Source organism: Echinops telfairi, unplaced genomic scaffold, assembly GCF_000313985.2.
Source record: "Echinops telfairi isolate 266 unplaced genomic scaffold, ASM31398v2 ScPeMD7_7468;HRSCAF=8506_0, whole genome shotgun sequence".
Classification (NCBI taxonomy): Eukaryota; Metazoa; Chordata; class Mammalia; order Afrosoricida; family Tenrecidae; genus Echinops; species Echinops telfairi.
This window is the reverse complement of record NW_022111369.1, coordinates 54,231,910-54,245,840: the sequence shown is the minus strand read 5'-3', so window position 1 is coordinate 54,245,840 and position 13,931 is coordinate 54,231,910. Positions and strand designations below refer to the sequence as shown.

At 42.1% G+C, this 13,931-nt stretch overlaps 1 protein-coding gene across 1 annotated transcript in view; it reads right to left on the bottom strand.

The window, feature by feature from the left end:
* NSUN7 (NOP2/Sun RNA methyltransferase family member 7) overlaps positions 1–13,931 on the bottom strand; it is a 63,036-nt gene that overhangs the window by 23,059 nt on the left and 26,046 nt on the right. Inside the window, exon 7 of the mRNA XM_004703151.2 lies at positions 379–522. Within this exon, the coding sequence (XP_004703208.1) occupies positions 379–522 (144 nt within the window). The remainder of the gene's footprint in view (positions 1–378; positions 523–13,931) is intronic.

The window sequence follows — 13,931 nt, the reverse complement described above, 5'->3', positions numbered from 1 at the left end:
CACACGTGTGAGGTCCAATCGGATGGACTGAGACAGGGGCTCCATCAACGGGCTCCACCATCAGCACACGTGCGAGGGTGGTGCAGGACCAGGCCAGGTTTTATTCTGTTGCAGAAGAGGGTTGCTGTGAGTCAGAGCCAGCTTGGCACCTGACAGTAATGACATCACCCTTCCGGTAACTCAGTCTCTGTGATACCACCCTTGCCCAGGTCTCACACACTTCCCATAAAGGATTACCTTGGGTAACTGATCTGAAGTATTTTGTTCATAATAAATACTTCATACATGGTATCTTTGATGCCAGTGCCACTTGTATGAGCTTAAGTCATTTTAAATTATTATTAACCAATTTCAATAATGTCAAAAGTAAACAAGTACCTTCATGCTCATTTAAAATAAATTCTATTGGATTACTAACACCCAGTCCTGAACAACGAGGTAGAAGCAGGATTACTTTAACTTTTTGTAACCTCTGATCCTTGGATTCAATGTTAATAAATATCTCATGAAGTATTTCAATATCTGTTAGAAAAAAAGACACAAAAAGTTAAAATATTTGTGCAGTATCTAGACATACCTATTTAGCATTGTTCAATTTTAAATCCTCAACAACCCCCCCCAAACAACAACACGTATTTGAATGTGCTCAAGAAAGAGGGCTGTGCTCTGCTAACTGCCCCAAGTTAGTTCAGGAGGTCCCCGAACAGACTGCTTTCTCCTTTACCTGGAAGTGATCTTGATAGTGTAATATCTTCTGTATAAAACACAAAGTTTCCCATTCTTCAGGATGAACTCCAGGCCTACTTTCAAGCAGGATGATGTAGTGGGGGAGGAGGAGTGGGCTTGTAGTCAGCAAGGCCTGGATTTGACTCTAACTTCATTATTTACCAGCTGAGTGACTTACTCTGTATCTCAATTTCCTACATAACACCTGCCTCATAATCATGGTGAAGACTGTTAATTAGGCCTTCCACAGTGTCTAGTGTACAGTAAATAATACTTTTCCCTCACATTTTTTTTAATCAAGGTCTATAGCCTATCTTCCCTATAATGGAGGGACCAATAGCATCGGTAAGGCATAATCTAAAGTGCTGAACCCACACAAACTGATGTAAAATAAGATCTGTGTCCTCAGGAACCTGGTAATTGAAGGGACTCTGCTGTGGGTCACGTTACAACGATCTGTACTTCTAAAGACCAATCCGCCCATCTCTTCGTTGGCTCCTATCTGAGGGTGGGAATCATTCTGGACACTGGCTCATTCATTCCCTTTCTCTTGGCTGATCAAAGTTCTCACCTCCTGTTCTCTATTCTTTTGTTTGTTTTTTCTGTTCTCTATTCTTTTGAAATATTTTCAAGTGATTTTTTTCTATTCCATTTTAAATTTGATTGGAAAGGTTCAGCACATACAAACATAGATATAATGTAATCAATTTTCCAGTACTCATCAGGGAGCTTGAATAATAACCCATTCATGGCAAACCGTTTTTCACCTCTATCCACACTCACCCCCACCCACCCATTATTTTTAATCTAAAAATATTTTCATGTGCATCTCTAAAGATAAATAATCTTTAAATTGGACCACACAATTACTTATTACTATCAAATATCGAACTACACTTCATTTCCCAATAATCTCACCAGGATATAAATACATACATTGCAACTGGTTGATAGTCTTTTTTAAAAGGTTCTTTGTATCCATAAGTTTAGCCCCTCCTCTATTTTTTGAATGATTAATTTCTTAATGAAACTTGGTTAATTGTTTTCCTTTCCTACCAGTCTGGATTTTGCCAATTTGTTAAGTTTGCCAACTTAGCCAATGGAGTTGAAAATGTTCCTCTCTCATACTTCCAAAAATTGGCAGCGGGACTTCTAAATATTAATTCGATTGTTTTTCTTTAAAAATACTGTTTTTTGAAGGGAGTCACACCTACTTCGCAGACGGTGTCCCATTCTTCCACTCCCTTGAGTTTGTGGTGTGAGCAGCTACATGATTCGTTCAGCTACTCTTGTCTTTTGCATTTGCATTACTTTAACATAAGTTTATCCACACGTGCCCCCAAAAGCCAGCTGAGATCTTTAAAGGGATCACACTGAGCCTGTAGATGAATTTGGGGAAGATGACCTTCTTTACCAGATCGAATCTTGTGATCCATGAACATGAAATGGCTTTCTTTTCAATCACCCTCCAACTCTATTCATCATCGGTGCCGTGTTGCCTTTCGGGCTCTTCTGTCACCCCATATAAATTTTAGAATCTGTCAATATCCTCAAGATAAATTCTGGAGTTTTGACTGGAACTGTGTTGCATCTAATTTTCTTCAGCTGTAAACTGAAGTTGCATACGAGCAATAGATGATCGGTTCCACCATCAGCCCCTAGCCTGGTTTTTGTTGCTGACATTAAGCTTCTCCGTCCTCTCTCCCTACAGATGTAGTGGATTTGATTTCTGTGTTTCCATCTGCAGAAGTCCACGTGTTGTTGAAAAAAGCCATTGCTAGGGCGAAGTCACTGGTCTTGCAAAATTCCATCATACAGTCTCCAGCTTTGTTTCTGTCACCAAGAGCTACTCTTCTTTTTTCTGCTTCCACGTTTGCATTTCAATCACCAGTAATTATCAATGCATCTTGAGTGCATAGTTGATCAATTTCAGGCTGTAGAATTCTTCAATTTCTGCATCACTAGCTGCATTACTAGGTTGGTGCATACATTTGAATAATTAGTTGTACTGAATGGATTTCCTTGTATGCAGATAGATATTGTTCAATCAAGGCAGCATTGTACTTCAAGGCAGATCTTGAAATATCCTTTTCGACAATGAATGTGACACTTTTCCTCTTGAATTGGTCATTCCCAGCATAGTAAGCCATAATTTCCTGATTCAAAAGGGCCCATACCAGTCTATTTCAGCTATTGCCTAGAATGTCAATCTCTGTGCATCCGTTTCACTTTTGAAAACCTCCAGTTTTCCTAGATTTATACTTCATATAGTCCCAGTTCCAATTATTCATTAATGTTTGCAGCTGTTTCTTCTCACTTTGAGTTATGCCTTATCAATAGATGGAGGTACTGAAAACTTTACTCCCACAGGCCTGACTCCACCCACACCATCATGGTCGACTGCACTTTGAGAAGGCAGCTCTTCCTCAGCCGTAGTTTGAGTGCCTTCTGAACTGAGGGGTTCATATACTGGCAATGTTCTGCTTCTAGTCATGAGGTTTCCAGTATCTGGCAATGTTTTGATGCTGTTCATACGATTTTCCATGGCTAATTCCTCAGAAGTGGACAGCCTGTTCCTTCCTCATAGTCTGTTCTTAGCCTGGAAGCTCTGCCGAAACCTGTTCACTTTGGGTGACCCTGCTGGTATTTGAAATAACCTGTGACATAGCTTTCAACACCCCAGCAACACACAAGTCACCAGGATACAACAAACCGAGAGACAAGACGTGGAGCAAAGACCATAGAGGACATTAATTCTAATGGCTTCTCTCTAAAATGATGTATCATTGTAGCAATCTGTTTGATTGCACAGATGCATATTTTTAACCTCAGAAGGCATTAGTTTACCACCCTACAAGATAATGGATTCCAGGGCCTTCAGTGGAGAGCAAATGTTTTGAGAATGATGAGGGCAACAAATGTACAAATGTGCTTTACACAATTGATGTATGTATGGATTGTGATGAGTTGTATGAGCCCCCAATAAAGTGATCTTTAAAAAAAAGACAATGAAAAAAAAAGACAATGGATTATAAGCATTTAGATTTACCTGTATACTTTGCTTTTTCTGTCATTCATTTCTTCCCACATATTCAACTCTGTATACAGTAATATTCCTCTACCCAAATAATAATCCTTAGCATTTCCTTTTTTATGTGTCTGCTAAGAAACTCTAAAATTCTGTTTGAGCATAGTTTTATCTTCAAGTTTATTTTTGCTGGATATAGACACCTAACCGGGCACTTTCCTTCAGCACTATGCAGACATGCTTTAATAGTGTTCTGGCTTCGGTGGTTTCTGTTGGACGGTTTTTTATCTTATTTTTATTTGTTTGAAGGTAGTAGGCTTTTGCTCTTTCTGCTTGGAATAGTTCTCGTTGTCTGTGGCACTCAGAAGTTATGCTCTGATGTGCCTAATTAAGTTTTAGAGTTAATAGGACTTCCTGAATTTATAGCTTCGTATCTCTCGTCCAGTTTGGAAAATCCCCAGCCTGAAATTCATGAACTATTGATTCATCTGCAATTCCTTTTCTCCTCTTTCTAGGATTCCAATGAGAACATATCTATAAGATCCCCGGGTCTTATGTGTGTCTTGTGATCTCTTCTATATCCCTCTCCTCATGCTTCAATCTGGATATTTTCTTCTGTTTAATCGATTTGTCCATGCTGTCATTAGCTGTGTCTATGCTATTGTCTTAAACCTATACCTTTTATTTCTTTATTTCACCTATTTTATTTTTCAGTCTCAGAATTTTCTGTTGGCTCCTTTTCATTAGTTTCCAGTTCTCTGATGAAATTCTAATAAAACTTGGCAGTAACTGTATTTTTACATAAATAGCATGAATTGTTTATTTACCAACTGCTTCCTCCCCTGAGAGGTAGTTTTGTAAATGCACTATGCTAATTATTTTTCAGAACATATTTTTTTCAATGACATAGTGGTGCTATGGGGACAGGAGGGATTAGTAAACAATATAGAAGCCAAGTGTTATTTGCATGCAAATATGGTAATCATTGGAACAGATTGATCACAGCGATTTTAAAGTTCCTATAAGCATTACTCAGGTTCTCTAGAGAAACAAACTAACTAACAAAAAACCATACTCACTGCCATTGAGTCAGTTCTGACTCATAGCAACCCGACAGGACAGGGTGGAACTGCCTCTGTGGGTTTCTGAGACTGTCATTCTTCATGGGAGTAGAAAGCACCATCTTTCTCCCTTGGAGCACCTGGTGGTCTCAAACTGCAGTCCTTGTGGATTGCAGCCCAATGTGTAACCTCTACGCCACCAGGACTCGCTCTAGAGAAATAGAATCAGTAATATATTTAGATTAAGGAAATGATCCATATAACTGTGGGGGCTAGCAAATCTGACATTTGAAAAGCAGACTGGAAAAACAGACAGGAATTGAGCCTATCATTTTGAGAAATTCTTTGAGAAGAATTTCTTCGTCTCCCCTCCAAAAGCTGTTTTACTCAGAATGAGCCCCACCTACATTATAGAGGAGAATCCACCTGCAAATGCCTTCTTAGAAACGCCTAGGTTAGTGCTTGATGAAATAACTGGGGCCTACAGTCTAGCCCAGGTGCCCTGGTGGTATAGCAGTGTCTTGTCCGCAGTTTGAAGCCCCCAGGCATTCCTCAGGAGAAAGACAGAGCTTTCTACTCCCATAGAGGAACAGCTTCAGAAATGCACGGGACAGTTCTACCCTGTCCTAGAGGGTCACCATGGGTTGGCACCAACTTGATGGCAGTGAGTTTAGGGTCTAGCCAAGTTCACACATAAAACAATCACATTTAATACTGCCAAGAACTGGATTTTATTATTGTTGTTGTAATTGAGAGGATTTATGGAGATCGTCAGGGGCTTTTTGGTTTTTTTTATATCTTCAGTTTTAAATTCAGCGTTCACATTCTAGTTTAGCTCACTCATTGCAATCCCCACAATAACACCACTTACCCAACTTCCTTTACTAACCCTTCTGAACTTTGAACTTTGGTAAATGCTGTCCCTTTCACCTCAACTGGTAAGGTGTACCTCCCTAGTCATATTGTTCCCCCGACAGACCTGTTGATGGCGTGGTGGAGAATGGAGCCCTGGGGAGGAGATCAATTCCAGACCCGAAGGCTCCCTGAGTCCATGGTATCAGGGATGCCTACAGTAACAACATGCCTGATATGTTCTGGGATTTTGAGTTTTATTCTGTATTTTTCTCTCACTCTATCCTCAACCTTCTAAAATGATCCTTTGGTAGTAATAGTAGCAGCTGGGCACCATTTGCTTTTTCTGGTCCTACAGTGAAGATCGATGTTCACATGGTCCACTAATCCATTGAACTCATTGTTTCCGTCTCTGTTTCCCAGCATTTTATGTCCTCTGGACAAGGTGAGGACCACAGTTAATCTTAGATGGCTCTTTTGAAGACCCATGTCGCTACTCAAGGGAGCGGGATGTATGTAGATCATTGACCTTGTGGGCTATGATGCCAACGAGACTGGTGTCCCTGGAGACTGGAGCTGAGCCCCCAGCAGTGACTCATCCCTTCACGGTGTTTGCTTTTGCTGAATTAGTTGTCTTAACGTCGTCCCTGCGGTGCTCTACTATATCTACCTGTGCTTGCAGCAAAGGTAAATGTCCATGCACAGATAGCCTGTTAAATCCATGTACAGCAGAATCCCGGTACTCGACTGCATCCGTACTTAACATAATCGCATTTAGACTCGAAATGTCGAGAAAATTTTGCATTGGAGCTCGAACAACGTATCAGAATCCGACCTGATGGACGTGATGTTTGTAAACAAAAGCAGTTCGTGTTTCGGTCACTTGGCGTTAGTTGATGTTGTTGGTAAGTGTTGTTCAAACCTTTTGTGGCTGTGTTCCAAGCATTTTGCCACAATTGTCTTAGTTTTTGAGGCTTTTTGTACTGTTTTTAGATAAAAAACATGGCATCTAAGAAAGAATTTTTTGAAAAGAATCATGATATGGAACTGGTTAACTGTGTTATCATTGTTGTTGATAATTTAGTAAACCCTTTTAGAAAACAGTTAAGAAAACGCCAACAGCAGACCACTGATTAGACTGATTTTTTTTTTTTTTTAAGAGAAAGCCAGCCAGGTCCTAGTGAAAAAAGGCAAAGAAGGGAAAAAAAACTCCTGAAAAGCAGCTCCCAGTTGATTTTATGCTCGGGGATTCCCCTTCCAAATAACAACTCTGCACACCTCCTCTCCACATCCGTGTCCACAGATCCAGATCCTCATCCAGCTCAAGGTATGGGCCATACTGTAGTTGTTAAAACTTTTTTAATGTTGTGTTTCTTATTTAAATTGTATTATTTAACTCTGAAATTATTTACTTTGAAATTCCTGTGTAATATTTTGTTTAAAAAGACAAGGTTAAGATAAAAACTTGGTGGTTTAGAACGGATTAATCCATTTTCAGTTATTTCTTAAGGAAACATTGATTTGGAATGCCACTGCATCGCATCTTGACGCTCCTTCTAGACAGATTAGCATCAAGGTCTGGAGTGCTATTGTAGTTGTGATTATACACTTACTTTCCCACTCAAACCTATTCAGCCTGTGTGTCTAATTCATCCATCTATCCGTAGATCGCCACTATTGGATTATGTATCTAGCAGTATGTACCTATTGCCTTAAGTCAAACACTACCCCTAGTGTCTTCCCTTGCATCCATTATCTTTTTTGGTCAACTTCCTTTAACGCATATGTTGCCTGCCCCTTTCCTCAAGTTAAATCTATTTGGCTTCCCTGTAACTATACAGTAACAGAGTTCTATAACTATCCCATTCCCCCTTACCACGGTGTATCAAACTGTTGTCTCTGGTTCCTTATTTCAGTTCTGTAGGTTCTTTCCCTTGACACTGCTAGGTCTAGGCCGGCTTCTGGATACTGTGATGCATGTTAATGTCAGGCTGTTGTCAGCTGCCTGAAGAATTGCCTTCAGCATTTCTTGTAAAGCTGGTCTGGCTTTTACAAATTCCCCCAATTTGTGTTTACCAGGAAATACCATAACTTTGACATCTTATTTGAGGGACAATTCTTTTTTTTTTTTTTAAATCATTGTATTGGGGGCTCTTACAACTCTTATCACAATCCATACATCCATCCATTGTGTCAAACACATTTGTAACCATGTTACCAACATCATTTTCAAAACATTTTCTTTCTACTTGAGCCCTTGATATCAGTTCATTTCCCCCTCCCCCACCTTCCCTCCCTCATGAACCCTTGATAATTTATTAATTTCCCCCCCATGTCTTATACCGCGACCCTTTACTGTTGTCCATGCTGCTAGGAAGGAGTTATATGTAGATCCTTGTGATCGGTTCCACCTTTCTCCCCCAACCTTCCCCTTACCCTCTTGGTATCTCTATTCTCATTATTGGTCCTGAAGGGTTTATCTGTCCTGGATTCCCTGTGTTTCCAGCTCTTATCTGTTCCAGTGTACATGCTCTGGTCTAGCCAGATTTTTAAGGTAGAATTGAGGTCATAATAGTGTTGGGGGAGTGGGAGGAAGCATTAAAGAACTAGAGAAAGGTTGTATGTTTCATCAATGCTATACTGCACCCTGAAAGGCTCTTCCTTGTGACCCTTCTGTAAGGGGATGTCCAACTGTCTACAGATGGGCTTTGGGCCTCCACTCCACACTCCCCCTCATTCACATTGATATGATTTTTTGTTCTGGGTCTTTGATGCCTGATAGGTGATCCCATTGACACCTCATGATCACACAGGCTGGTGTGCTTCTTCCATGTGGACTTTGTTGTTTCTCAGCTAGATGGCCACTTGTTTATCTTCAAGTCTTTAAGCTCCCAAATGCTGTATCTTTTGATAACCGGGCACCATCAGTTTTCTTCACCACATTTGTTTATGCACCCATTTTGAGGGACAAATCTTAGCTTGTAGTTTTTTTACTTTCAGAGTTTTACAGCCCTGGTGGCAGAGTGGTTTTGAGTTGCGCTGTGATCTGCAAGGTCAGCAGTTTGAAACCACTAGCCGCTCCTGGGGAGTAAGATAGGGCTTTCTATTCCCGTGAAGAGTTACTGTCTCAGAAACTCACAGGGGAAGATCTACCCTGCCCTGTAGGGTGGCTACAAGTCAGCATCAACTGGATGGTAGTGAGTTTGAGAGCAAAGGATGGTGTAGTGGTTACTCTTGACCTGAGAAACATAAGGTCAGCCGTTCAAAACCACCTGGGAGAAAGCAAGCTTGCTACTCCAGCAAAGAGTAGAAACATGCAGGGACAGTTCTGTCCTATCTCATAGGGGTCACTGTGAGCTGGCATTGATTCAGTGGCAGGGATTTACATCATTCCATTGCCTTCTTGCCTGCATGGTTTCAACTAAGAAATCAGATGTTAGTCTTAGTTGTCCTTCACCAGTGACTTAGTTAGTTGTGCCAGCCTGGCCGATAATCACATGTGGGGCTAATTGAAAGGCGGAGGGATAAATGGGTGGTGAGCCTCGCTTTTCTAGTTCTCGGGTCTCTTGTTTTGTGATGGTTGCACCAGGCGCAGCTGCCTTAGCAGTTCCCTGCTTCAGCTTGCAAGATTGACTTCCTACAAGACATCCCCAAGGAGAAGCTACATGGACCTATCCCGATGCAACCCTGGGTGTTGGAGCAGCCGTGTGGAGACCTCTGCTAGTGCTGAGATGCTTGTTCATTCACTGACTCAGCTTTCCTCTTGCAGTCAGCATCATTGCCTCTGTTTTGTGAGGTGGAGGACTTTGTGGACTGGTGCTGGGTTAATGGGTTAATGTTGGACTTGTGGGCTTGGGCAGCATTGGGTTGGGATGTTTTTGTGATGCACACTTTCTTTACATAAAACTCTCTTATGAGTGGTGTGGATTTGTTTCTCTAAAGTACCTAGACTATTACAACCAGTAACTTTGTTTTTCCAAAGCTGCTGTCAGGATTGATTTCCTGTCTTGGGCTTTAGAATGTTTGAGTATGGTGTGTCACAGTGATTTTCTTTGAGAGTCTATCCTACTTGGGGCTCGTTCATACAGCTTCTCAAATGCCTATTTTTCTCATCTTTCATGCTGTTGGGCATTGTTCTTCCAAGAACTCTCGGACCAGCTTCGCTTTGCTTTTTTGGTCTTCCTGTTCTGTTATTCCTTTTGGTGGTCTTCCTCATAATTTTCGGACTTTCTTCAGATTTTTTTTTCTTTTTTGCCTGGCTGTTCCTGGGCCAGATTAATAACATGAGATTTGCCTTCAATCACTCTAATTCAGCCTTCCAGTGAATCAAGAATGGTCAGACTAAGGTAGCAGATGGACATTGGGCCTCTACTCAAGTACTCCCTCAACACAAGAACACTGTGTTCTATTAACCCGACATTCTGTGATGTTCACCTTCTGACACGATCTCTGAAGACAAAGTGGGTGCATAAGCAAATGTGTTGAAGAAAGCTGATGGTGCCCGGCTATCAAAAGATAGTTTCTGAGGCCTTAAAGACTTGAAGATAAATAAGCAGCCATCTAGCTGCGAAACAACAAAGCCCACATGGATGAAGCACACCAGCCTGTGTGATCATGAGGTGTCAATGGGATCACCTATCAGGCATCAAAGACCCAGAACAAAAAATCATATCAATGTGAATGAGGGGGAGCACAGAGTGGAGTCCCAAAGTCCATCTGTAGAAAATTGGACATCCCCTTACAGAAGGGTCACAAGGAAGAGATGAACCTGTTATGGTGCAGTATAGCATTGATGAAACATACAACTTTCCTCTAGTTCTTTAATGCTTCCTCCTCCCCCGCCCCCGCCCCCCACTATCATGACCCCAAGTCTGCCTTTCAAATCCGGGACTGATAAACCCCTTAGGAACTATAATGAGAGTAGCGATACCAGAGGGTAAGGGAAAGGTGTGGGGAGAAAAGGGGAACCGATCACAGTGATCTGCATGTGACCCCCTCCCAGGGGGACAGACAAAAGTAAAGTGTAAGACATGGAAAAATTTTTTATAAATTATCAAGGGATCATGAGGGATGGAGCATGAGAAAGGGTGAAAAATAAGCTGAGATCAAGAGCGCAAGTAGAAAGAAAATGTCTTGAAAATGCTGGTTAAAAATGAAAAAGAAAATGATGATGGTAACATGTACAAATGTGCTTGACAGAATGGATGGATGGATGGTGATAAGAGCTGGATGAGCCCCCAATAAAATGATTAAAACAAAAAAACTGGTCAGACTTCTCACATACCTTGGACCTGTTGTCAGGAGGGAACAGTCCCAGAAAAGGACACCATGCTTGGTGACGTGGAGGGCCAGTGAAAATGTGGAAGGCCCTCGGTGAGACTGACACAGCGCGGCGGCAACAGGCTCAGACACGGGAATGGTTTGGGGGATGAGGCAAGCCCGGGAGTGTCTTGTCCTGTTGTGCACAGGCTTGCTACGGGTTGGAACTGGCTTGTTGGCCCCTGACAACAACAGCGACTCAATTCTACTCCTAGATCTTCTTTTTGTTAAGTCATAGTATTTAGCTTCAGGATTTCGAAGTGATGGTTCTTTACCCAATCTTCTCCCTTTTTTCCCCTCCCGCAATCTGCCAACCGCCTCCATTCGTTCTGGAGTGTATCTATATAACACTCTTCAGAAGACCTCTCAAATCACGTCTCATCTTTGAAAGGGGTTCTGGCTGTGTTCTGGTCACTTGTTTGAGCCACTTTTTCTTGTTCCCTGTGAACTCATGTAGTTTTTGTTGTGGTGGTGGTTCTGTTTTTGTCTCAGAGGCATTGTTTGATTTGAATTGAACTGACAACTGTGACGTTGATGTTGACGTGTTCTTAGGTACTCCCCACCTGTCTCCGGAAGGGGGTGATAAAGAATGTGAGTGAGGGGGCAGCTACCTGCTTGGGCAGCACAGTCCAGGGCGAGCGTAGCTGGTGCTGGTCCATCACCCATCACGGGCCCAGCTGACGAAGCTGCAGAGTGACGGGTGTTGGAGTCTCTCCTTTCGTGCGGTCAGCTCCCCTTGTGCCCAGTTGTTGTGCGGAACGAAAGAAGCTTGTTAAAATTCAAGATGGTGACATTGCAACACGTGCCCGTGTGTCCTCTCTCACCACTTTCATTCGGCTTCTTCTCCCAGCCTGTAGTAAACCTGCTTCTCTTCTTTATCCTTCCCTCCAGAGCTCAGGTTCCTGGGGTGATCACCCACCTGTTTCACCAGCTCTCTTTGTTGTCCGTAGGTCTGGGGAGCATCTACTCCCTCCGCCCTGTCCGCCACCCACAGCTACAGAACTCTGCATGCTCGCTCCATCCCTACTCCCTCCAGGCTCCATCTCAGGCTGCGGGCAGCTTCTTCTCTCCCCCCAAGGCTCACCTATAGATGTGTTTTCACTGTAGTATTTTTCTCTTGATTTTCAGTCATGACTTTTCTTCTTGCTTGCCTCATCATTTTTAACCAATATGAGACCTAAGATGATGTGTCTTCTCCCAGAAATGCAGCTACTTAGGAATTCAGATGACTGAAATCTGGGCTTCAATTCACTGCAATACTTACCACTCACAACATAGGATATATTAATTCAATATATCCTATGTCCACAAGTGAACTCCTGAGTGTTTACAGAACTATCTGGTCAAGCTCTGAATTCTACTTTTTGTTGCCCTAACCCCAAGAATTTTTCACAAGTTTTGCTTAGTTTCTCAGCCTTATTGAACCTATGAATAAAGTGTGGTGGTCTCCATGCACTGTGTGAACCAATAGAAATATAAAAATACAAGAAGCTGAAAGAACTTAACCTGTGGCCATAGATATTTTTTGTCCCTAAAGCACTCTGTGACTGTCTTTACTTGTTAAGTGATGGTTTCTATCACATATTTAACAACTTATTGTTTAAACCTCAAGTACCAACATAGTCATTAACCTGCAGTCTTTAACAACAATAAGCAAAAGGCCAGCTATATGTGATTATGTTAAACACTGCTGCAAAATCATAGACAACTTTTATTAAACAAAAATATTAAAATCCGAAGCTATTGTTTCTCAACATATCTTCCATCTTGTCTACCCGCTTCTATATAAGTATTGTGTGCTAACTGTACCACTGGTGCATACTTCGGTTGCTACATGTCTGAGAGTGCGGTGCCATCTGTCTGACTTTTCACTGAAGAATTCTATACTCGTTGTTGACACTACATCAAAACAGCACCCTCAAAGAAATCAAATTGTGTTCCTTTCAATGCCCTTTGGGTTTGGGGGGGTGCAAGGTGAGGGGTGTGCAGTGGCTGGGGTAAGGTTTCCTGGTGACATTCTTGCAGGGCAGCCCTTGCTACCCTCCAAGGACGCCCGCGGGCTTGGTTGTGATGGGAAAGTCCCTCCGTGTAACTCTCCCAATCCTTCATCACCAATGCACTCTGCAGTTTTCTTACAAGCTTCTCCCAGTAAGCCCTCATGGTCGCCCTGTGTCCTTTGAGAAAATCTGTCAGGATTACCTTGTGGAATACCGAAAAATAGTCCATAACCTTCTCATCTGACCCTCTGCCTTGAATTTAACTGGCCTAGGAGACCCCTTTGGAAGCCACTGTTTTAAACAAGACCAAAACAAGGGGGTGACTGACAGAACTTGTCTCCAGCCATCCACTGACCACAGAGACATGTCTAAATATGTGTGGTTTGGGATCAGCCCATGCATGCATGAACTGGAACCTAGTAGCAGTGTTGTTGTTTTTTATTCAACCTTGCATTATGGATTAGTGAGGCTTTTTAGACCATAGTTCATGTAGAGAATTTTTGCTTTACGAAAAAAAATTTCATTAAAATATTTTTAACATTTTGAATGACTTATAGAACTAGAATCACCAAAGAAATATTCGTACGTCGGCCATCTAGCTGAGAAGCAACAAAGCCCACATGGAAGAAGCACATGAGGTATTGAAGGGATCAGGTATCAGGCATCATCAGAACAAAAAATCTTATGATAGTGAATGAGGGGGGGCAAATGTGGAGTGGAGACCCAAAGCCCATTTGTAGGTCACTGGACATCCCCTTACATAAGGGTCTCGGGGAGGAAACGAACCAGTCAGCGTGTGATATAGCACCGATGAAAAATACAACTGTCCTCTAGTTCCTAAATGCTTCCTCCCTCTCCCCCCCACCCCCCCACTATCATGATCTGAATTCTACCTTGCAAGTCTGGCTAGACCAGAGGATGTACACTGGTACAGATAGGAACTGGAAA